The 26,341-nt window shown below is 42.7% G+C and overlaps 1 protein-coding gene across 1 annotated transcript; it reads left to right on the forward strand.

Moving 5' to 3' along the window:
• The first annotated feature begins 493 nt into the window (after positions 1-493).
• ELOVL6 (ELOVL fatty acid elongase 6) lies at positions 494-25,658 on the forward strand. The gene is made up of 3 exons (XM_010087442.1): positions 494-619; positions 20,646-20,797; positions 23,031-25,658. Exons 1-3 carry the CDS (start codon positions 549-551, stop codon positions 23,453-23,455), a joined length of 648 nt encoding a protein of 215 aa, XP_010085744.1. The 5' UTR covers positions 494-548; the 3' UTR covers positions 23,456-25,658.
• Positions 25,659-26,341: the final 683 nt, after the last annotated feature.

A 26,341-nucleotide genomic window follows, 5' to 3' on the forward strand; every position in this document is an offset into this window, starting at 1 on the left:
TGCAGTGCTCAAGATCTTTAAGTGTCTTCTTGGAGGAAACAATAGGAAACTAAATTGCTGGGTAGAAAGGAGCCTGCAAGAAATAAAAATTGAGGTGTAAAGAGAAATGAGCCACCAAGCGTGGTCAGCGGGTTGAAGAATCAACCGTGTTGTGCTTGCAGAAGTGTGGCTGGGCTCTGCCATACCTATTCTGTTCCTCGCAGAAGTTCAGTCTTCAGAAACTGGCGAAGAATGGGAGCCAAATTTCGCTGTCCTTTTCCAGAGCTTCCCCCAGGGTCAGTTTTTCCTGTACCTCGGCCAGGCCCTATGTGTGGGCAGGTGGGTTCAGACACTAACGATAGTCTCAGCTGGGCTACAGGAGTGTCTTCACAAGAGTTCCCTTTCAAGGAAACGCACAAGTCCTTGGCAGTTATGTCCGAATGTGACTCTGCTGTGTATCTAATCCTGATTAAATACGTGACAGGTGTTTTTTGGTTTTGTTTTGCAGGAAGAAATCATTCCTGTTTTCAGCTCTGTACGCTGCCTTTATATTTGGTGGTCGGCACCTAATGAACAAACGAGCAAAATTTGAACTGAGGAAACCACTAGTGCTCTGGTCCCTGAGCCTTGCCGTCTTCAGGTAGGCATGTCTTCACACCAACTGCCTTGGACAGTAGTCCACAAAGAGGGTTTGGGGTTCTTCACATGCAACAGCACCGCTAATGCAACAGCAAGCTCCCCCCAAAATGGCATTTCTTTAGTTCTGCAGTTCAGGGTTCTGTCCTGATCCACTCCTCGCCACTGCAATGATCCCCTTTGACTTTCTGGATCATACGGCATTTGAAGAGGAGAGGAATCAATAACCCTCTTGAAGAACAAAGATGAAAATAAAGTGAGGACATGAGAAAAAGTGCTTATCATTGTAATAAATTTACCATGAAAGCTACAAATGGAAATAAACACATTGAGATGTTAGTCTTGTTCTGTAGTTAGCATGACGTTTATATGTGTGCACATGTGGAATATTTAGTGTAGACTCTGATCTCTATTACCATGAGGCAAACCTAAAGTCACTGCTTTGATGACAGATAAATTATGCCACTGTGATTGAAATCAGAACCTGGCTTCTGGTTATTCTATCACAAAGAGCTTGTGAATGTAGCAAAAGGGTGGCCTCACAGGGAAAGGCTATTTTTTGGCGATGCACAGCTCTCGTGCGTTAACTCTGTCACCGAGTATGGGGAAAGTCAGGTTCAGATTCTTGATAGTTGCTGAAGTCAGGATGAAAAATGACCAACCTGGATTCCACTTTATCTGCTTAATATGCTAGTTTTTAATGAGACTGAAGATAAATGAATGAATTAACAAATGCTTATAGAAATAGCCCGTTCAAACACACAAATTTTTAGTACCATTTGCTAATAACAGTACACAGAAGACCTGAGGACTGTCCTTCATTTTGGTACCTATTGGGAGTTTAAGTCATAGTTCACTCAGCAACATGGAAGCCATTTCCAAACCATTACCAGACATTGATAGCTGTACCTTTTTCTAATATCACTGTAATAATTAATGATTATATTAGTTCCCAAGTACCTAACACAGGGTTGCTTACTGACCAGCTGTGAACGGTACATGATTTTTCACAGGATGGGAATAATTTGAGCTGAGAGTTTCTACAGAGTAAAATAGGAGTGAAGAAGTTTGATTTCTTTTGTGGCTTTTCCTTTTTCTCTCCAAAATTGTTCTGTCGCATTGACACTTTCTAAAACCCTGTCAGGGGAAAATAAATTGGCTTTCTAAGTTGTCTCATCCAGCTAGGACGTGCTAACAGAAGAACTTCGTGTTGGCTTGATTTTAATAGAACGTCAATGCTTTTAAAAACAAATATCCTAGTGCTGACAAAGCTTTGAACAGTCTGGGTAACTTTGAAAGCAAGTTCTAACACTGTGAAGATGTATAATTTTCATCTGGTTGCACTTGGCGCTGTGCTTCTGGCTGTGTGTCTAACTACCATGGTTTTGCTGTTAGGGTCCTGTAAGCAATTGTCGTCATTTGTTCCAGAAGCAGCTGAATTTCATCAGCTGTTGAAGTGGTTCCTAGGTGGCATGTCATTTGTGGATCAGTTTGTAGTAGTGATTTGTAGCCAGCAGGATCCCAAAATGCATATTCCAATTACACTTCCTTAGTGAATGTAGCCACTAGAAACTAGCACGCAAAGTATTTGTAATTTAATTCCCAATCCAAGGGGGGGGCAGCATGATTTCAGAACCATCCTTTGCAGAAGGTATCCAGGGTGAACTTTTAAATCACATTACTTTGAGATGGGTTTGTGGCTGACATTCACAGGGTGGGGCTTTTAAGCAATTTCACTAATTAATTTCCTCCCAAAGTCATAAGTGATGCACTGATCAATGAATAGCAAGAATACACAGTATGCTGTGAAAGCGCTGCCTGGATGGACTTTGAAATGAACGTGTTTGTTACTTGTATCATACTCGTTCCCATCCTAATAATACGAAATAGCTAACGCATGGCTGGCATGAGCTGCTGAGTGATGCTGGGTGAGATCTAAAATGTGGACTTCATGTTTTTGAAGCTACAAGTTGCCAGGATCAATGGGAATGTGAGATGTTTGAACTACATAAGAAGCACTGGGCATTTAAGCTGCTGGATTTGCTGATGAGGACCAGTTGATTATGAAAATTATATGGCTGTACTTAGAAAGATTTGCTCTTCTGAGGCACTGAGTAGTATGCAGAAGAGTGAAGGACAGAAGGGACAAAGTGACCCAAAATGTTTGCAGGAAGACAGTATGAAACCTCTGCAGCTTCCATAGTAACATGCAATCCTATACAAAACCAATCCAAACACAAAAACCCTTGACTTCTTGCCAGGAAAACAGAGAAAATGCGGAATAGTCATTAAAACCTGAGACGGAGACTTATAAAAAGTGTTAACTGGAACATCCATTTCCAGGTGTTTCACCACCCCTGTCCTTTCTAGGGCCATCGGTCACTCCCAGACTTAATGACTCTCTTGGCAAGCTGCACAAGACTTTGAATGCTGTAAGCTTTCCATGGTAACTTGGATCTTTTTTTTCTTGCTCCTCACATAACTAGGTGCTTCATTTACATATGCTTGGCCCGAAAGACATTTCTTCTTCCTCTGAAGGTCCACTCAGATGGATTTAGATGCTGATGTTCTGCCTGTAGACTTACTATGGATCCAGGAAAATGCTCTGTAACTTTAAAAAGACCTCCTCTTTGGGTTTCTGGGATGCTGAAATATTATGACTTTTACGATACCTTGCAGAAATTCTAAGAAATGTATTTGCCTGCCCTGAGTGGTTGTACTGAGGAAGAAAAACCTGCCTGGAGAGCCCTCAGTGTTCTGCCTCAAGGTCAGTGTGAGGCTTTTCTCCGGAGTCCTTGTTTATCTGCCTTCTAGCACTCCTACCGTTTCACCTGCTTCAGATATCCTCAGGAATAGTAACACTTAGTGGAGGCTGGAAAGATGTGTTTTGGGCTTTAAAAAAAATAAAGGAAATTGCCTGCAAGGCAATGACACGGTCCTTCTTGAGAATGTATCCCATATGCCTTGCTCTTGCCAAAATCATTTAAATGTGGTAGCAGCTACAGCGGGGAACTTGCCACGCTTATAAATAAACAAAACAACTACACCACCCTAGTGAGCTTGCTGAGCATTCAGGAGCTCAGTCAAGAGCGAGTTTTGTGTCAACACTGGCAGCCAGCAGGATTTCTGAGGCAGCAAAGCAGCTTTATTTCCCTTTGGAAGCTTCGGCTAGCTTGGAACATTTTGTCTCTGGAATAAGGTTACTGCTTCTCAGTGAAAACTTCTGCAGGAACAATATACAGTAAATCTTGCTTTTCACTTGGAAACCGCTGTGAAAACATGATCTTCTGAAATCTTTTGCTGAGAAATTAGTTTGGGATATTTTTCTTGGGTTGTTGGGTTAGGTTTTTGTGTTGTTTTTTTTTTTGTCCCCAGCAGGTTTGTTGACTTGTTTCCAGTATTGAAGGTTTATTGTTTCCTGAAATCTTTTTGGTCTTTTGTTTTGTTTTCTACGCTTTAATTAAGTGGTTTTGCCCAGCTTGGTTATGTACCAAGGTCCTGGGGGAGCAGCGCTGTGCTGCTCTGTGTCAGTGGGAACCGCTGGTAGGAAGCTGACACAAGAGTTCATTTTTCAGTCTCGTAAGACCCCAAGGAAACTGTTGCTGATTCACCTACACATCAAAGTGACAGTCAGCTCTGTGTTTCTGAATATTTCCTGCGGTTAAAAATCTGCAAAAACACATCAAATCTGCGTTGCTGGTTTTATATTCATGGCACTTTGAACATAAAGTTAGGGTCATTCATTCACACCGAAGAGTTTTTTACTTGGAATATATCAACAGTGTCATGCTGGCAGCTCTAGGAATCAGCAAAGCTGAGACCAGGACTCTCACAGAAGGACACAAGGTCATTAATTCATGTTGTCATTACGTCTCAGCTGGATTGTTGTAATTCCTTTTATAGGTCTTAGCAATGGCTCTATCAGGGAGCGTACGCGTGTGTTTGATCGCCTTGCCTTCACACAAGCCAGCAGCACGGCACTGTTTTGGCTGGCTCTGCATCCTTAAGGGGCTGCCAACAGAAGTCTCAGGGCCAAGGTACTAAATAATAATAGTAAAATGTTGTCTTCCCTAGGGAATACCGTCACATCAGTATGGGAGAGGAGGAAGCTAAAACATCCAATGTGATGCGGTCATTTGTAGGCAGAGGCTAAGCCTGGCTATGACGGGTGCGGTGGGATTTCTCTTTATCTGGCCAAACCACAACCATTAACGCTGCTGTCATCACCTGAGATTACTTAAATCCTAATCCAAATTCAGCTATGTTTTGTGGCAGTGGTGGAAGTAGCTTGATGTCAAGTTTCTTCCTGGGAAACACTGTCTCTCGAAGTAGTAGAAATGGTATTGGACGTAGCTGAAGGGTGACTAGCTGCTTGCCACAAAGCTAACCAGAGACTCAAAAGCAAAGTGTCCCAACAGCAACAGGTCTTCTGTTTGAAAGACAAAACCAAGAAGGCTCACTGGAAGAAGGCTATTCACTTTGCTTTTATGAGATTGGTGTAATTGATTTGTGCCTGCAAGCAGAGCAGCATTTTATAGAGGGGTTTGCATTTGTTCTGCATAGAGCTCCTGCCGGGGCAGTCCGACACACGTCTTCATGTGAGGAGCTCAGTCCTGAGCTGAACTGAACAGAAAAGACTAAACATAAGTTTAAATGTAGGATTTGTGACTCTGAAATAAGTTCTAGTCATCACGCTTATAAGTAGGAAAACTTATGAAGAATGATTCAAATTTACGTCCTATCTCAAAGCTGCCGTTCACAGGTACTTGCCATGGAGATTAAAACACAATTTCATATGTTGCTGAGCAACCCATCAAAATCTTAAAATATTCTGAAATTTTATAGATGTCCTGACAGTACATTCCAAAGGAAAATTAATTCCTGAAAAGGGCAGCATTTGCCAAATAACATTAAAATTAACAAGCGGCATTTAAGGTGAATTAATGATTTTCTCTCTTATAAACTTAGAAGCAAGTGAATCCCATGTGAAACATTCCCTCTTCTCGGTAGGATGTTTCTCAGAACCCAAATTAATAAAATGCTTAATATAAACCTACTTAACAATTTATTTCTATAGGACTGGGTTCAATTTTATGTACTTACCTGATTTTCTTGTACCAGAGATATTGGAAACATCTTTGTACTGACCATTTTGGAGCAAAAGTTGAAAGTTGGGTGAACAGCATGAATTCAGAATGGTTGGAGATAAGACAAAAATCTCTTGGATGAGACTTAACAGTTTAAGAAGAAAAAATTATTTTCTGTAAACTGAACTGTAATCCCAGTAGGGAAGTACAAACAATGCTATGTAGGGTGAATGTATACATTGCAAGACAAATGCTAGCTGCATTAAAAAACAGTGTAGAGGTGATAAAAATATGCAGGCTAAGAGCAATAAAGTAATGTCAAGAAGGTGTATCTCCAATATGTACCTTATTTCTTCAAAGTAAGACGATCATCCCATGACAAATATCTTTATTCCCAGAATTGTAATTGATGCCCTGTGACAAAACCTTGTGCCCATCCTCTTTTGAGGTCTGGGAGCCAGACCTTCCCTCTCCATTTTAAATGGGGAACAGACTGAAAAGTGCGTTTGAGCAATAAAGAACATCTGTCCGGTGGCTTAAGGAGGGAACTGTGCTAGAGAGAAAGCAGGTAATTCATTCAAAAGAAATCAGACCTCCTGTCTGTCCCCCGTGGCAGCGCTTCTGCATTTCACTCAGCCTCGGTACGTGGTTCGTGTGCATGGACAAGGGTCCTTCCCTGTGCAGAAATCCCTGGGGAACAGAAAGCTCCATGTATTTTCTTCGCAGTAAGTCCCCAACAGCTTGTGCTTGTTGGAAACAGTGGGAATAAAACCCTGAGAGGTGATAACTTGCCTGACCTGTCAAACCCAGCATTGCCTCCGCAGAGGAGCGTGTTAATAAACAACACTGCCAAAGCCCCAGCGCTCACATGGGGGGTCGTGTGCGGGCATCGAGCCAGGGTTTAGCGAAGTCACCGTTTTGCGACGAGTTTAACATCTTCTAAACAAATGTGCATCCTCCTGCCTGTACCATTCAGCATCTCCCCTAGGTTGCTGAATAAATAAAATATATTTATTTTTTAACAACTGAATAAATAAAATATATTCCTTATTTACCAAAGGCAGGCGAATCCCTGAGATCTGAACTTCTCTCTGTGTTTGTAGGAGTACTGCCCCAGGGAGGACAGAGGGAAAAAGGAAGATCAATGGCTCCAGGCCTGTATTTGCCATTAAATTTATGGATCTAAGCAGCTCATTACAGCTGTATTATAACTTCTAGCTTCTTTAAGCCTTCTTTATTCTGTCAAATCCTAATCTTTTCCTGTAACTTAGATTTTGCTTACTTTGTTATCTGCCTGTTTTACAGCTTTAGCGATGGCTGGCTCCATTGGTTGGCTTGATTCTCTGCTAAATCTTTTACTTTATTACTTTTTGGCTTTATTTGCCTAGGATAATTTCAAACTCCTGAATACATACATTTCAATGCTGTATATGACAGTTACTCTACCAGCTTGATACATTTGATCCTGTAAGTGTCTTTAATTTATCCTGCAGAAATAGATACCCCACTTTTTTCGGATTATTGTTTAAATCACTGCAATATTACAGTTATTCTAAAATTTTCTCGAGATAATGTTAGATGCTGAGAGTAATTTCAGTAACGACACAGGAACAAGTACAAATGCCCCTGAAGCATTCATTAAGGATTGCTTAAGAGGTATGCTGTGCTTCTGAATCCTCATGGGCTACTTTAGAAATCCAGAGATGGATTCCTTAATTCTAATGAGATTTTGCACCAAACACAGAGCTTAAGTTGAAAATTGATTTTTTTTTTCCTTTTTAGTAATTTAGCCACAGTTCAAACTTGCTGAAATAAATAACTGAGAAGTAGGAAATCTTTCTTGACAGAAAAACATCTTACTGAGTATGCAGCCTCACAGGATGCCAGGGATCTTCAGCCACAACAAAAGTCCGATTATTATTTAGTGATGGAAGAATGAGTTATTGCTCAAGAAATAACAGCTTTCATCAAGAAATATTGTTCCTGCAAGTTCCTGCCCTCTGTGTGCCAGATAATTAGGGAGCAGCACCAGGTAACAGCACATTGAGGAGCACAGGACAGGATGATAGGTAATTACTATTGATTAGCTTGTAACTGACTCTTTGGAAGTCAGAAGAGATGCAGAGGTGTGTGGGTAGAGCTGAAAAATTATTTTTTGTTTGTGGAAAGAAGACAGTTAACATGTTTGTCAGCAGGGCATGGTTACATGGGTGTCCCTGTAAGCAGGTGATGCTGTTCTCTCGTGTTCCTACAGTGATGATTGAGTGCAGCTGCCCTCCAGCCTGACCATTGCTCCTTGTTTATCTCTAGCAAAACCCAGTGGGCCTTGTGTAGCCACTGGGTATTCTGTGTAGGACTCTCCATGCAAGTATAACCCTTTTTACCTTCACCAATTACTTTCTCCTCTGTTGCAGAGACTACTTGTAGGAATCCAGCCCTGGTGTTCGTTTTTCTGCTTTACAGGCGGTGCAGGTTCTTCCACCGGCTCATGGACCTTTGCTTTATTGATTATTTTTGTACCCTGCTCCTCAGGATTGTCTGAATATAGCTAATCCCAATCATAAAGAAGGCAGGTCTGGGGCATCAAATTGCATTTCCTGGAGAGGGAATTCAGGCACTGTGAGGGGGGACTGGAAGGCGGTAGCTGCGGTAGATTGGTTTTTATCTACACATATAAATAAGCCTTCCGAGTAGTAGTTGCAGCAATTGGCGGAAGTGTTGAGCTTGCCACTTTAGCAAGGGAGAATCAGATGGATTTTACTCTGCTGTGGTGTTAATGTGATTAAAATCTCCAGATGACAGTGTCCATTGATCCAGAGCCCTGCAGAGACGTCGCTGTTGGGGTGTGCTTAATGAGGTCTCTGGAGAGGGAAGGAAATAAGTGAAGCCTGGTTTTCTTTCCAGTTTTGTCAATAAAAAGGACAAAGACATGGTTTTGGGTGCCAGGTGAGTTGCGACTAGGAAATCTGCTGACAAGAAGGAAGGGCTGAAGGGAGTGGCCCTAAGTCAAGGGATTTATTGCTGAGGAGAAAAAAAAGACTGATGCAAGGAGCAGAGTATCTGCCCTCACTTGAAAACCCCAGAGTAAGCTGTCACTGTAATATACCTCATTTCCCTCTCCAAAATTTATCACATGGGAAAGTCATAACCACCCAGGCATGTATGCATATGCTTATGGGTATATAAACCTGCACAAATGATAAATTATTTCTTAGAGCCATGTAAAATATTTGCACAATTTTTAAATCACTCTGAGCTGGCCTGGCTTCGGGTTTTGGTCCCAACTGAAAAGTCAAATGATTTGCATTGAAAAGCTCACTAGAGAGACATCTGGATCAGATACAGTAGGAAGGTATGAAAAGCAGGGCTTGTGTGTTTGGTTCCGTGATGGGAGGGTTTTTTAGAGGTGGAAGGGGAATTCTCTCAAATTTTGCTTTGGGGTTTTGATAGGACTGAGCCCAAACCTCAAAGTATGCATGAACTTATGCAAAGAAAAGTTTTCTGCCAAAAAGAGCGATAAAAACTGCAAAGATCAGCACAATGTCTGCTCACACACATGGTGCCAAGGCGTAGAGCCCCCAATTATAAAACACTTCAGTACTGCTGACCACCAGGTTTTAGGGTAGGTCAGCGCCACGCTGAGAAAAGAATATGTTGTTCCTCATCTCCCCTTTTCTTACCTTTTTGTTAAGAATACTGTGGCTTGTGCTCCACCCTGAAGGGGACTCCATCACCTTCAAGGAGGACAAGGGAGGACTCTGCGGGTGAGCCACAGGACCCATCTGTTCTCCTTCCCCAGCAGGAGATGGGCAGGGGCAGAGGCTGCGGAGCAGCTGGGCAGCAAGATGGTAGAAGGAAGGTTTTGCTGCTGGGGCTTGTTAAATTCTTGGTGTTCTCATGTCCTTGCAGAGATGGTAACTATTCCAGTAAGTATGTTTTTGGAGGCACCCAATTCTGATATTCGGAGCTGTAACAAGCATATAGAATGGGAATGGTAATTAACACAGTGTTGGTACGGTTCCTGCTCCATTCTCAACCGTATCCTGAGTGTACTTCTGATCTTTTGGGTAAGTCCAAGGATTTTCTGTCACCCTCTAAAGGAACCATATTTGAAACGAGATCCAGCAGAAGGATGCAAACCAGTGCCTTAAGTGCCTTTCCAGTGGCTTCCCAGAGCAGAGCAGCTGCTCAGAGCATGGTGCCACGTTTGCACTCTGTAGCCCCGAGGATGGCTGGAGACACTGCCGCCTTCCCTGGTCTTTGTTTGCCCTGCTGTGACTGAGAGGAATGAAATCGTTGAGTTGGAAGCAGAGGAGCCACAGAGAGTGCCCATCGCTGGTTATCACGTACGCTTCCTTGCAGAAAATGAGCGTTTTCAAATAATCTGTTCCCTCATCTGGAGAGGTGAAATTGCCAGTGGGAACAAAAGCGTTAGTCATGTCAAGCTTTCAGGGAGCTTAGGAAGCTTAAAATGTTTCTTAGTCTAAAACATTAGCGAAAATTGTGCTCTTAATTACACTAGTTTAGTCATTATGGAGAATATAGATACCTTGCGGCCTTTCAGACGCATGGACTGAAGAGGATGAGTTCTGTGCTCTTTTTAAAGAGTGAGATTAGCATAAGTGCTCTAAAAGACTGTTTTGTTAATTTTTGAAAACATGCTTTTAAAGGTGTTCGCTTACCATAGGAAAAAGCTACATCATGGGACCAAAGCACTTTTTCCATCATTTTTTCTTGTTCCTGCCCATTGTAGAATAAATAATGGTCCCAAATAATTTTATCAATAGGCTAGGTCTTGGAGGACACAGGTGCACAAGGTGCTTTCAGTTATCTGCTAGCAACTGAATTGTGATAACTGAGCCTGTGGTTATCCAAACACAGTTAGAAAGGGGTAAAATGTGGTAGCACTAACCTCCTCCTCTGATATCACAGTTATACACTAAAATAGAGTTTTACACTGAAATTTTTCTGATATCACAGTTGTACACTAAAATAGAGTTTTACACTGAAATTGCCATAGAGAAAATAAGCACATAAATAGTTACCATAGTTCCTCAGCACCAGGGAAGACTCGGTAACATGTTTTCATGTCTGTGCCCAAAGTTAGTTTTGTTAAAGGAAAACAGAGGAAAATGATAGCCAGTGTGTGATTGATTTTTTTCCCCCCAGTGAAGCACAAACAATATAGAGTAGGAAGGAGTTCAACTTAGGTGCGCAGTAACGTCGTGATAGTCCTAAATCCCAAGCATACAAAACCCAAGCATTGCAGTCTTCTGCAAGACTGACTTTGAAATAAAGAGATTTTTTTTTCTTTTTACGATGAGAGTTTAGGTTTCTGGTTTTGGCCATGGTTGGCTCACTGATTATATCTTCAGGCTTTTTCTTCATAGACTTGGGTAAATAGAAGAAGCCTTTTAAAATGAACTTCTCACAGAATCGGTTGCTGCTGAATGGGATTAAATACCTGCATTTTTGTGGTTTTATCAGCTGAGGGCAGTAGTACAGGAAAAAAGGAGTTTTAAATTAATGTAGCCACTGAATTTTCCACCTCACTAGTGTGGTTTTTTTTGTACTTGCTCATGTCGCAAGGAGTTAGGTGTTTAAAACCACCCCCCACCGTGGATTCTGATCTGTACCTGATTTTCTTCTGGAGTTCACTGGTGCGAGTAAGGGGATCAGCAGGGAGCATTAGTACAAAACAGCCACGATAGTGGGAACAACTGCAAAAATTTGGTGAGAGAGAACAACTCAAATATTTTCCCTTAGGTCAGGGACAGCTGCTGGGGTTTGGTCCTATGTAAATTCAGGGGGTGGGACTGTGGAGGGGAGGTAGAAGCAGGGATGCTCTGAAATCTCACTTTGTAGGTTTACATTCTCTTTGGCTGGTGTCCATCTGTGTCCGGACAAATCCACGCTGGTATTTGCCTAATACATCAAGGGAGAACAGAGGGAAAGCAAGAGTCCGACCAAGTCTGTGGAAAGCATGTGTTGCTCTTATCTGGTCTTTCGGCTAGTTGAGGAAGTTTGCTAGGTCAGGAAGTTTTTGTCTGTTTGTGTTTCTAGGACAGTAGAACTTTGTAAACTTGCACTGTATCTCTCTGCACATCACTGTATTTTTAGGTCTTGAAAGCATGCTGACAAAATAGCAGATGTGCAGACAAAGAAAATGTGATGTTAAGAGGTATAACGACAGCTTTTATGTCTATAAACTATTTATCTTTAAAGTTGTAAGTGTGCCTTGGGTAATTAAGATGGAGGGTTTGGGACTTGAAGGTTTTGAGAATAACTTTAAAAGTGGAAAGAAAATCTATAGTAAGTCAAAGGAGACTCTGAAGAAAATTCCTCCTACTGGAGTGTGTTTACTGTTAATTCAATAATATTGTTTTCACTGATACAGTGTGAGGTCAGACCTCTTTCTGCTTACATCAAATGGACCTCATGAGTAGGGCACTGAACCACAACTCCTCATGTTGCACAGCGTATGTCATCCTGGCTCAGACACAGATTTTTCACGGGGCGCTTAAATTTCAGTTTGCCTCACCTCCTCTGTCTTTGAAATGAGTCTCATGCTTAGATACCTTATGAGGCTGTCACGAGAGTGAGGGCAATTAAAGACTGCGAAATATTCACAAGTACAATGCTGAAGGCATTGGAGATGCCAACACGGAGAGATGTCTGAAGGAAATTAGGTCTAGAGCCTGAAGAGACCCCAATTTACGAACAGGTTTGTACTTGGCAGTTCCTCAGACAGGGATGTCTGAGCTAAAGCAGTTGTGGGTCCGAGTATTGCTGAGGTATGGGTAGTTCTGGGGCAGCCCAAGCTGGAGGTGGTGGGTCATGTGGCTGTTGGAAAGCAGACAAGACCAAAATTTTGGTACAGCAACAGGAAGGTCTGTTTAGTGGAGAGAATGGAGATGTCCTTTGCATCACAAGTGGATTCGATGAGGAGAGAGGATCTTCCGGGGAGGTACCTGGTCAGTTCTGGGAGGTGGAACAGGGAAGTGCTTTGCAAGTGTTTTGTAAGAACAGTCTTTCTGCAGGATTGTGTCTCCTTCTCTACATCACTTACCTTGGTGTTGCTTGAAAGCACTCCAGAAATGTTGAAGGCTGATGAAACAACAGCCTAATCACATTCATTTTCTTTGACATTTCTTATAAAAATAACAGTTGGGCTAAGTTCATCACCTGTAATTGAACAAGTGGTTCTCTAGGATTTCAACGTAACTCACTATTAAGAAATCCTTTCTTTTAGATGCTTGTAAAGTGCTTCATAAATGTTAAAATAAGAGTTAAGAATGACCAAATCCATAGTCAGTACTATTCTTGTCCAAACTTTTTTGATCACTTAGGTGAATACGGTATCGCTGTGTATCCTTCACTGCCCTGGAGACTGATTCGTTTAATTTGGAAAATGTAACCCTCAGTTCCACAAACTAAATAATTTTAATAACAGGTGCAGACTTACAAAGCTGGTTCTTCTAGTCAGTTATTAATCCATAGGAATATTTCATACAGTCTGTCCTTGTGTCACATTGACCATTTAGGATGTTGGGTGCCAGGTCCTTTTCTAGGCTGCTTTTCTATGAGATTAGAGGACATGTCATGTTGCACTGACTTTGCCACAGCTCTCATTAACTCATTGAGATCAAAATAAGGGCCATTAATTCCACGTAGGTCACTGAACAACAACCAAATGATATCTTTCAGTCATTGCCCACATTTCATTCATACTTAATGATCGGTTTCTTCGTGTGTGGCTTCTCACTGTACAGTAAAAATACTGTGATTTTGCAATCAAAGGTAAGCCGAAAGCAACCTTATAGTTTCTACACCTGTTTAAATATGAGAAGATCCATGATTTTATAGAACTGTGTTTGACAGCAGTCAAGGCGAACTAAGATAGGATTCACATTTGAGATAACATTTAGGTAGTCTGATAACCTTTTAGTGAAACTGTATATTAAAATTTGTCATAGGATTAATTAATTCCTCCTCTCTTTTGGAGAATTAAGTCCACCTGGAAAATCCAACCTTTTTTTTTAATATTGCCCCATACTATATTGCACATTGCCCAGTGAAGGTAGTTCTGCTCCTCCCTTCCCCCCGCAGCCTGGCCAGATGTGGAGGAATGTGCATATCATTGGAGAAAAAACACGAAAAGAGTTAAGAGGTGATTCATTTAAAAAAAAAAAAGAAGGGGAGGAACAGCTGCAATGAAATCTAGCCAGTCCACAAACACCCAAGAGTAGCTTGAGTGTCGGAAAGCAAAGCAAAGTAATTGCAAATTCTGGTGGGTTGTGCTGCTCCTTTGCTATGTTCCTGCACACGTCCACCCCCCAGAAAGGGGGGACCCACAGGACTTGTGCTCTGTGGTACCCTCCTCTGAACGTGTCCCTGTGGACTCTTAAGTTTAAGGAAACTTAATTAGCCAGGAAACATGTTTCTCACTTGCTCTTTGCTTCCGTACTCTGGAAGGTTGGTGTATGGCAGCAGGTCTCACCAGTCCCCTCCCTGCCGTGGAATGAATGCCAGCTCTGTGGGGCAGACTCTGGGGGAGGCTACTCTCATGGTTTTAATTCTTCTCCCAGCCTCGAAACAGTCTGGCATGTCTACCCACAACATGATTTTGGAACAATAGATTTTAAATAAGCACCCAGGCACCAGTAAAAGTCAGTAGGCTGTTGGTCCCTAATTCTGGTTGGGACAAAGCAGACCCTAATGTCCTTTCCTCATTTGATACCACCAAAACAAACACTTTAACCTGGATATTCCATTTCATTTTGGATAAACTTTAAAAAGAAGCTCCCGTCACTACAGCCATATCTCAGGACAGCTGGAAAAAATTCAGTTCCATATTTTTTGTACAGATTATGAAGGCAGACTCCATAAACCTCCTGATTTAGCTACTAAAATTTTGTTTGACTGCCTTTTGACAGCGTTCTCTTTTTGACACAAAGGTTAGCAGTTTCCCAGAGTACTCTGCTCCTGCGGGACTTGAAGCCACCGCAAAATGTCAGCACAGATTTTCAGTTTTAGGCCAACACTTCATTAAATCTTCCGTCTTTCCCACTGGTTTGATAGCAGAAGGTAAGAGTGATTTGAAAGAAGCTTGCCCTTACCAGGTGGAGAAGAAAAGCTCTGTAAATACTTCCAAAGAACTACAAAACAGACCTACTGGTTATGGTGCAACATTGCTTTGGTACAAACTTATTTTTAGGAATTAATCAAAGAGCACAGTGAGCAAATGGCTAAAAGATGAGAAATGTTTCTTCATATGGAGATGCACCCACCTCAGTACATGTTGCTTGGTAATACCCAGAGGTTCCGAGTGTCTGTACTGATTTGGGGGTAATTTTCCTGCTGGGGAGTTCAGAGCTGTCTGATGAAGGTGGCTTCAGCTGCATTTCTTTTCAATAATCTTAGCTCAGAGAGTTGTTTCTCTTATAGATGCTTTTTCTGTGCATTTTCCTAGTATCAGTTCCTATTTTACATGTTTTCTGTTGCTTAGCTCAGCACAGAAATATTCTGTTGCCCTTTTACAGTAACTGCTTTCTGTAGAGGTGCTCTGGGATGGCACTGCCACTCCTACCTCCCAGACCAAGGGTCGCTGTGCATCCCATGCTCCTGTGCTGCGCCGTTATCACCACAAACTGTTCCTCCTTGCTGAGGACTGCAGGTCCATCAGAAGGGCACAGAAAGGCCATTTTATTAAGAGACGAGCTTCAACAGCAGAAGGGAAACTTGAAATGACCACTGAAATACTCCAAAAAACACGAGAGGTGAACACGGTTTGATTTGTCATGAAGGAAGGTGTAGGAAGCTCTGTGTTCTTCACCTGCTGATCTTTAAATATTTCTTTCTAATTCAGAGTGCTTCCTCTGTAAATATTGTGCGTGCTAAAATGAGAAAAAAAAAAACAACAAAAAACACAAGCAAAGAGCCTGTTTCCCTTTTTTCTCACCATTACGACAGAATCAGGCTGCAGCCCGAGGGCTGAGGTCCCCATGCAGGGTGACCTCTGCTGCTCTCCCGGACCAGCGGCTGCTCCGTGTGGCTTTCACAGAGGAGGACCGTGCCCTCTCTTTCACCTCCTGGTGCTCCCAGGGCATAGACTCACCTGCTGGGACTCCTGAGAGTCGCCGTGCAAGCAGGGCAGGGCAGAATTAAGATTTCTTTTCTCCTCCAGCCCAGCCCCAGGCTGGGCACTGGAGCCAGACTGGGAGCTGTGGCTAGGTGCCCAGCCGGCTCACTGCCGGACCAGCCCGGCACACCCACGGCAGGGCATAGCCTGACACATCGGAGACTGGTTAAACTGGCTGGGTGCCTGTGGTCTGGGCCATGCCGAACAGCCTGTGGGCCTGGGTCAGGAGGGCTCTGCTCAGAGTCCCTACCAGCCGTTAATTCTGTGCGGCACAGCTGGGTCTCGCTGTCTGTGGGCTCCCTGCTGCTGGTGCTGTGGGCGCAGGATGGCATGCTTTCCAAAGCAAGGACACTCCACTTTTGACAGGTAGCTTGTAGCTAGTGTATGTCACCTTCACCTTAGCCATGGTCAAGACTCTTACCCTCTTCAGTGCCATCTTTACCTCGTTCTGCAGTGTTTGGTTAGTTTAAGGGTTGTTTTAAGACACAAATCGGAGCAGAGAATTTCTACTCTGATTATCACAGCACTAAAATCCTTTAGGAAATGTTGCTATATCTATGCTGAACCATTGTTTTTGGTTTTTTGGGTTTGTTTTTTGTTTTTTGTTTTTTTTTTTTTAATGTGGAATTCATATTCCCTGCTCAGTTCTGCAGTGTTGATCCTGGACCAGGATGTCCAGAGGTGTCAGGAACCAAGTGCAGTGGTGGGTCTGCATAGAAAGCAGTCCTAGGAAAAGTGGGCCATGTCCTCCTCGCTGCAAGGAGGAGCTGAGCCTGCTACAGTGGGGCTGAACTGAAGACTTGAGCTACCTGCTGCCCTCTCAGGAATTCACATTCCCTGCTCAGTTCTGCAGTGTTGATCCTGGACCAGGATGTCCAGAGGTGTCAGGAACCAAGTGCAGTGGTGGGTCTGCATAGAAAGCAGTCCTAGGAAAAGTGGGCCATGTCCTCCTCGCTGCAAGGAGGAGCTGAGCCTGCTACAGTGGGGCTGAACTGAAGACTTGAGCTACCTGCTGCCCTCTCAGGCTTCTGAGAAACAAGTACTTTACCCTCTCCTGGTAAGTAGGATGGAGGGAACAGAAAGTAGTAATAGGTGGCTTCAGCCACCAGCGCCTGCTTTATCTTCCCATCAGCTGGATCCCCAGCCTCAGTTTCCCTCCTTAAAGCTGCACCTAACCCATGCGTCGGGTGTGTTTTGAGGCTCTCTTGAAAACAAGTTTGTGAGGGAAAAGTATTAGTTTTTATTTTATGTTTTGATCATATTATGGACAGTAAAATATCAGTTGGGAATTTGTTAATCTACTGGAGAAGGCACTGCCTGAAGGGAGGAGAAGGTAGGGCTTTTTGAGTCTGAACAGATGAGAAAGCTGCATGAGCTGGTGCGGTTTGTTTCTGATCAGGCTCTCTGGTTGCAAAAGGCTGTAATTGTACAGTAATTCACTGCTACCTTATTTCTAAAATCCCTGCAGATGATTCCACCAGACAGACTGCTTTGGTAAGCAGTTCATTTCAATACCTCACAAAAGCTACAGCAGGGAGCAGGGCGAGGACAAAATGAAGCAGAAGTGATTTACTGAGCAAGCAGTGTCATCGCTCTGCTGCACATCATGTCTTTGCAAGATAGAAATTTGTTGGTTGATCTTCCCTTACAGAACAAACAGGATTAAGTGGCAGAGGCACAAAAAGCAGTCCTGGCTCTCTGGGAGGCAGATTTGCAGGCATGCATTCGATCTTTTTCTGTCTCTGGTGGCGTGTGCTTGTTGGTGAGGCAGTGTTTTGGCATGCAGCGCGTCTCATCAACAGCTACCTGCTCACGGCATCTCTTTAGGTCATTGAATCAGTTACTTCCAGCTGGCCTTCCTCCATATTTATAAAGCCTTCCCATGTGAATTATGCGGAAATGTAACTTGGTTTTTACTGATAAAAAGTTCACATTAGTCTGACTCAAATTGTGTGGAGCAGTAGCTGGAATCACTTATTCTAGAGTCATAGAACTAGAGGAGGCCACCGTGCTGGGAAATTATAGAAAACTTAAGTGTGAGTGTGTGCGTGTGTGTGTGTGTGCGCGCATCCACGCTCCAAGGAGAACTCTACGGTAGCTGCTGAACAGAAAGACAGGAAGAATTACATCGTTGTGATCTCAAGGACAGCAAAGTGAACCTCTGTAATCCCCACAGGGCAAGTACTCCTTGGCTCTGTTATCAGTCCATATTAAATCCCTGGGTGTCCACACTCAAGTCACATTTAAGTCAGTGTTTTCCTGTTGCTCGAACAAGCACTCTTCTCATCTGAGTTTCTGTTCATGGCACAGAATCCTCTTTGGTTTTAAAACTTTAATTATAAATGATATTTTAGAAAAGCAATACAGCTTTTTTCAGTATAGGGAAAGGCATATTGCTTGCAGCTATTTGATTTCATAATTTAAAATTTCCTTTTTTTTCCCCCATTTTAATGTTAGCACTGAAGTATTTGCTAATGGGAGAACCAGCGTATCATTAGATATTCTGCCTGATCTTTCTCCACCCAGTTTTGCCACCACCCAAAACATAGGAGCAAGCAGCAGCCTGCCCTGGCTAGCTTGAGGAGTTCACTGCCTCGGGAAGCGATCAGATCACACCTCTGTCAGGATCTCCTGTCTTCCTGGGAATGAGAAATGCAACTCCTGAGAAAAAAAAAGGGGTATACGTTAAATGCCAGGGAGAAGACACAGAACGAGTTGCACCTCATTTCAAAACTCCTCCTGCAGGCTTTGGCACTCTGCCAAGTTAAAAGGACCGATCCCCAAAAGATGTGAGAAAAGCGTGCTGAGAGAGCATTTCTGGGAGGGAACAGCCCTGCGTGGAGAGGATGCACCATGGGCTGCATAGATGCTAAGAATGCTGCACACTCTCTTCTGCATGCAGGGGTGGATGAACTGAGAGACTGCAACCTGCTCCTGCCTGAGCCTGGGAATATGTGCGTTACTTTGGGCAGTGCTAGTGGGAAAACCAAGCTCAGCTAAACTCCTTCGGCACACCTGTATGACGGCAGGATGGTTTTTTATTTGCACATAGTACAAGAGGACTCATCTAGTGGTAGAGCCCATGAGCAAATACCACCATACAAATAGCAGATAATAATGGTAGCGTCTTAGGTGCTCGCTGTTTTCTGAATTTCCTGATGGCACAGTGAAACTTCAGGCATCAACACGTAGTGGTGTGGGAGCCAGGGTGTAACACTTCTGCCTGGGTGCGAGCTGGTTGTAGAGCCCTGTCTATGATGGCACTGACAGAACCCAAGGAGCACTGGGCAGTGGTACTCCACGCATGCAGTGGCCAAGGGAGAGCATGGGGCATGGCTCTTCAGCAGCAGGCAGGTTTGACTCGCTATATCAACGCTGCAGATTTGGAAATCTAAATACTTTGTGCAAAAAATATAAAAAAACCCATCACACTTAGATCAAAGTTTTTATGCTTGACAAGGTTACTTGAACTAGTCTGACCAAGTGCCGTAAGAACTGCCATAGACCTCAACTTTTGAGGCTGCCTTGATGATTTTAAGACACATTTTTTAAAGAACACTGGCTTCACAAGACAAGGACAAGTAACAGAAAATCTCCAATGTCAGATGAACTGTTCCTTATTTCACATACTTTGCATAAATGGTAGCTTGCTTTGACCACATGTGTCTACACATCAGTTTTAGGTGGCTTCGTTTGCTCACTGCCATGTGACAATCACGGAAGATGCCAAGGCAGAGCAGGAACCAGGGGATTCATGAGTAGGACAGGGACATAAGGAAGTTAGAGGGGAGATAAGATGGAGCTGGGTAGAGGCACAGGGACATATGGTGTAGGCATAAACTAAGACATACTCAATCCCAAAGGAGATCAGGTCTTTCTGTGGTCCATTTTTCCGAAAGCTGATTGTTTCACGCAGTATTCATCGTGGCTTTAGAAGGGCCAGCAAGCTGCAATGGTAGAAAATGGCCAAGCATGTTCTTGTCATAAAACAGTGAGGCAATTCTTTCTGCAAAGCTCCTCAGTGCTGAGACAGAAGCCTTAGTTCCTTACATCAGGTGGATATCTTTGACATCTGTAATTGCTCTAATTAATGCCATTGCAAATCTCTTGATGTTTCTCATTTACAGAACACTGTTCCCTTGCATCTCACTTTGCTGAGGTGAGAGTGAATTTGCTGTTTACGCCTTGATTCAACTGGTTGGTTCTTCTGTTAGCAATGACCTGTCAGGAGTTGAAGTCAGCACGTGCACCAAAACACGAGCTCTGACTGAGACTCCCCACCAAAATGTGTGCACCTTACCTGGCTTTCTCTCTGCTCAGAGCTCTTGTGGGTGTAACAAGCACAGGGAGAGACAAGAGAAAGCTCTGAGGAAACCAGAGGAGGGAATTGGTCCTGATTACATTGATGATACTTCTTTATCAACTCTTTGTTAATCTACTAGAGACGGCTGGGACTTGTAGTCTCCCGGCCGTCAGCATCATAACTCTGCATGTTGTGTTCAGCTGAAGCAGATGTCTCCCACTGCTCCTGAAAACTGAAGCATCATTCCTGTAGTAATGAAATAAAAAACATTGACGTTACCATTCCAGACTTTCACCAGGGGATATGGCTGCAGTCCAGTTTACGAATATGAGTTCAGAATAACTTCGTAGAGGCCAGCAGAGGTGCTCCAGTTTTAAAGCTATCTCCAACTTATTATTTCAGCACATTTATGGCCTTTTTCCTATAATGATTTGAAGTGATGGCTTGTAGATGTCAAGTATCCATTCAAATTTCTTCATTTTCTCTTCTTGTTTTAAAGTATATTCGGTGCTGTCCGAACTGGTGCTTATATGCTGTACATTTTGATGACCAAAGGCCTGAAACAGTCAGTGTGCGACCAGAGTTTTTACATTGGACCTGTCAGCAAATTCTGGGCGTATGCATTTGTGCTAAGCAAAGCACCCGAACTAGGTGAGTACCCTCCCTCTCTTTTTCTCACTGTGCATATTTAGAACAGAAATGTCTGTGCAGGAAGCACAAGAAGGGTCTCAGTGCTGTCAAAACCTGATTTGAGTCTTAGAAAAACTGAGTAAACAAAGCCAACCCCAAACTCTGCATGTCTTAGTCTCTAGAGGTTAAGTCCAGCTTGGCTGAAGTTAGAGCAGTGTGCAGTTGAATAAATCCATGCCCAGCCCAGGAGTAAACTGCAGGGATTATGCACAGCAGGGCAGTCAAGAGGTAAGGGCAGTCTGCTCCGTACCTCTTCCGTAGCTACTCGTAGGCAAATACAAGTAGTGTAATCAGCAGTCGCTCACCCTGTGGGCGCAGAAGCGAAGGGTGGGCTACAGCAGCTGTGTCAGCAAGGAGTTTTGAGTCGGGTTCTGCCTCCATTCTGCAGCATTCGTCCTTAAATACACATGTAGGCGTACAATTGTGAACAGTAACGTGCTTCCTCCCTAAACATTGAGAGCTGTGGCTGTCTGCTTCCTCCAAATAGAAACCAATTTCCTATAATAGCCCTAGCTTTTCCAGTCCTGATTCTTATAAACTCCTGTCTCTCCAGCAATTTTTTTGGCAAGGATACTTATGGTATACATAGCAAAGCCAACTTAATAGCCAGTCTGCATGTGTTCTCATCCCAGGGCTTATTAGTGCAAGAAAGGATTGTTTTAATGGGAAGGAGGAGGCAGTGATTTAACAGCCCTCCAGCTTGTATTTCAGAGGACGCCCTTATTAAATGCCAAAGGGCTGCAGCACACGCTGGGTTCAGGTGTACAGCCAAAATAAGTCTTTAACTTTCAGCAGAGAATTTGATTCAGCAAATTAAAGGACAGTAATTCATCCTTTTTTTACAAGGAGCCCCATGGAAAAGACAAGCGGTAATGGGTACAAGTTACTCCTGGGGAGATTCCCATTGGACACAAGAGAAAAAATTTCACAATGAGAACAATCAACCATTGGAATAATCTCCCCAGGGAAGTGGTGGATTCCCTAACATTGGACACTTTTAAGATTCAGGATGCTGGGCCATCTTGTCTAGACTGTCCTTTTGCCAAGAAGGGTTGGACCAGGTGATCCTTGAGGTCCCTTCCAACCTGTCACACTGTGATTCTATGGTTCTATGATTCTATGACCAGCATCAAAACAAAAGAGACAGACACCAGTTGCCTTACCGTGTCAGAATCCCTTGCTTTCCTGCTGCTTAAATTACTGCAAAAACCATAGAAACTTAGTTGATGAAACTGAAAAATGTCAGCTAGAACTGCACAGCAACAATAAATTGAACATGTGATTACTTACTAAAATATGAGTCAACATCGTGCAGCTAATGAAATAAACAGTAGCATGATGGCTTATTACAGACCTAGTGCAGACAGGGTGGTGTTGGCTCCACTCATCACTAATATTCATGATTTGGATTTCCTGGGCTACATATACATAGAAATTAGTCCCCAGATTCAAATCTCAGGGATCTTTTTTGCAAACACTGTGTCTATAACAATAGAAAACAAGTGGAATATATACATGCATACGTCTGATTGAGACAGTTCAGTAATGAGAAGTAGAAGGAAGAAAAAAAGCAGGAAGGAGGACTAAAATTTACTTTTCTACAGTAGCAACATGAATTTTCAGAGAAGGATGTACATTTCAGCATAAACCAAATTTCTTCCTGGAAGCATTTCTTTTCTGGCAGTTACATACCTTTCAGTATTGTAAGACTCATATGCAATATCTTTTTGCATAGTAGCTCAAAGGGCTGAGTTCAGCTGAGTTCAGTTTGCAACTAGGCACTTGAATTGGACGAGACTGCTGTGCTCTTTGTTGAGCTTGCATTTCTCTTCTAGTCACAGTATATAATGGATAGTCTCACAGCCAGAGATGATACATGTACATTGACCCACCTCACCTCAGGCTTTCATTGATTACGTTGCAGCAAAGGGCTACCACGTAAACCCATAGAGTTTTCAAACAGGTTGGTTTTCCAAAGATTGCATAGAGACCAGGCGCCAAGCTGGCTCAATCAGACAGGCTCTCAGATCTAGAGCTGAGGTGGTTTTTCATGTTCCAAAATAGCATAGACTCCAGCAATAGCAAAGAGAAGAGAGCACTGCAGTAATTATGGAATTGTTCAATGTGTTTCTCATTTCCTCCCCTCCTGTTTTTTTCCTTTTTTTTTTTTTTTTTTTGTTTTGCTTTGTTACAGGTGATACAATATTCATTATTCTTAGGAAACAGAAGCTCATCTTCTTACACTGGTACCATCACATTACTGTGTTACTTTATTCTTGGTATTCCTACAAGGACATGGTGGCTGGCGGTGGCTGGTTCATGACCATGAACTATGGAGTACACGCCGTTATGTACTCGTACTATGCCTTGCGGGCTGCTGGCTTCAGAGTCTCACGCAAGTTTGCCATGTTCATCACCTTGTCGCAGATCACCCAGATGTTGATCGGTTGCGTGATCAATTACCTGGTCTTCTCCTGGATGCAGCAGGGCCAGTGCCATTCCCACGTGCAGAACATCATCTGGTCCTCTCTCATGTACCTCAGCTACTTTGTGCTCTTCTGCCATTTTTTCTTTGAGGCCTATATCGGCAAAACCAGAAAAGAAAGGAAGGTTGACTAGTGGTAGAAACGAGACAGAAGCCATAGCTCAGGGTCATCAAGAAAAATAAAATCATAAGAAAAGAAAACGGCACAAGGAAACACACATATATGTATGGTGCAGCTAAAACTTGGCAGCTTAGGGAAAGTTAGCTTGGTTTAACCCAGTAAGTTTATGATCCTATCATGGTGAGGACTCACTGAATTCTACTCTATCTCAAAGGACTGCTGATGAAAGACAACTTCCTTCTTGTACCTGTCTGCTCTAGAAAAGAAAGGAGAAAACAAAAAAAGAGAAAAAAGAAGAGACGCAAAGAGAAGAAAAGAGAAAAGGAATAATGTTGAGGGAAAAAAAGTACATTAAATAAGCAGTGTGTTTCCCCAGGGTGGAGGAGAGACTTCAAAAAAAAAAAAAGTTTCTAAATCCTTTCTAGTAGTTTTTCAGCATTAAACTTGAACAAAGCAAAGAGGTGACAAAAAAATGTATCTATGATAACAGTAGGATTGCAAAATTATTTTCCACAAAAGGTTGATACCTTTAGCCAAAACAAAACCCAAAGGGATGTTTCCTGAATGGAAAGTGGCTGAACTCCACGCTGTGGTCATGAATGGGAAAGAGAAGAGATTGATTTCTCCACTATGTACTCTGCCGAGGGAGCAGGTCTGGGATGCGGAGTCGCTTCCCTCAGAAGGTGGAACGGAGCAGCTCTTCTACAAGAGTTTAACGTGAAAAGATGCGCTGTTGCAACACATATCTCAGAGAGTGCATTTTCCAAGTGCATTTTTCAGTTAAAGGCAAGGAATTTCTGAAGCAGGACAAGTCATAGAGGGTTGAATCAATCGATATTTGCTAAATCCCCAGGGGCTACTAGCAGAGGGATGTTCAGGAAGGAGAGGGAGACACAACTCCCCTCTAATGATTTTTAGCAATTATCTATTAATCTCAATTAAACCCGCAGTGATGCTGAATTAAACGGGGGAAATCAGAAGAAATCCTAGTTAGTGAGAAGAGAGTGATATATCTGCCCACTGTTTTCAGAACAGAGCCCTGTGGTACAACACGGAGTCTATTTTTGTGGACACAAGGGTACCTGCCCGGGTGGGAAGCGGTGGCAGGACTGCGCGACATTGGGTAACACTGTGCTTCTGCATCTGCCTCCGGGGCAGTGCAAAGATGTTCAAAGTGCCCTCCTCTGGTCATGTGGAGATACTACTACAAAACATACTTGGAATAGGTTTTTCTTGAGATTTGTATAGAAAAATTAGTCTAAATGGAGTATTTTTGCTGCAACAGCTTAACTCTAAAGTCCAGAGAGAATTATCTGTCATTAAATATGTATCTCTTTCTCTGCAGAATCTGTACTGTAACATCAGACTAACCACTTAAGAAGACCCTCTCTCTTCTCTGAAGTCAGCTACAGATATAAGGAGAAACGTATTTCACTCTGAACCTTAGAGAGTTAGTTGAGAACAGCCATATTCTTTCAAAGACAAGTAGATTGCATTATCTGTGATATTCCAGTCCTTACAAAGCCAAATAAAATGTGTAAAAGTTCCTAGTATTTCAAAGACGCAAGTATGTAAACTTGATGTTAAATGTGTTAATGTAGTATTCTAAATTGTATCAGTTTAGGTAGTTTAACTAAACAATTAGAAGAACTAGATCAACAAAATAGGGACTGCTGTTCTGCGTAGGATATACACACACCTAGAACTACACCCATATACACATCCTGTGAATTGTCAACAAGAAAAAAAGCCCAGTGGCAGAGAATCACGTTTCCTGGCTAATGCAAAAGATTGTCATTATCTTTCTTGCTTTAATTTGAGATTGTACAGTACAAAGGGTTTTATTTTTAATTATGTTTTTTAGCTTTAATTGTGCTGTCATTCATGAAACAGAGCTGCTTTAGTATCCTGTTAAAAGATGACAAGGGCTTTCGGTGTCTCATTATATACAAAAGAAAAAACAAATAAAGTTACATTCCATGTTATGTGAATGGTCTTACAAATCAAAAAGCCTTTGCAGGCTGAAATCATAATGATAAGCAGAAAATACGTTTACATTTGTGTTATTTAAGTTATTGATGTGCTGACGTTATTTTATGGTACACAGCAAATAGCAAAATGTGATAAATGAAGCTATGATATTCATTAATAGGACTACTGTATACGTGGAAATATTAGACAAAACCAATTAAATGTGTAAACCATTTTGTTATACAGCTTGGGAGTAGATAATTATAATGCTGAATAAGCCTTTTTCCTCATGCTTAATTTTGCCCTGGCTAAACGGCAGGTTAAAAAGACGGGTTAGGAGTAGAAAATGCAAAATTAGAGTTGACCGCATTTAGATGAGAAGCGTTGGTAGAAGCCCACCATCGTGCCATTTAGACCTCAGTCCTGCGTGTCTTAGGTCTCTCAAATAATGCAAGAGGGAGTGGAGGTGGTCCGGCACGTGGAGCCGAAGTTGGAGCAGAAATCTTGGACCCCATGAAGTCAGTGGAGGTTTTGCTCTGCTTTGAACAGAGACAGTGTGTCTGACTGCCTCTTATCCGAGCAGAGGGGAAGGACCTACCGCACACATCTCCTGCTTGTTTGAGGCTTACAGTTAATGTCTTAAAAACACCATAAACTTTATCAATACGAAGTGACACCGCAGCTGGGCAAGGACTCGCAGCCTGAGTTTAACACAGGCAGAAAACAGGGTGGGTTGCAACCAGCCTGCTGTGTTTCCTACACTGTTTTCTGTAACTGCATAAGAGAAAAAAACCCACCCCTGTGCATGCTGGATGGCAATGCTGGCAATGCCGACACTGACTTCAGCAGAGCAAGAATTCCACCCACTCTTACCCCATCCTCCCAAAGCCCTCCTGGGTACCTCTGCACCTTTCCCAGCACCTGCTCC

Source organism: Pterocles gutturalis, unplaced genomic scaffold (assembly GCF_000699245.1).
Source record: "Pterocles gutturalis isolate BGI_N339 unplaced genomic scaffold, ASM69924v1 scaffold11001, whole genome shotgun sequence".
Classification (NCBI taxonomy): Eukaryota; Metazoa; Chordata; class Aves; order Pterocliformes; family Pteroclidae; genus Pterocles; species Pterocles gutturalis.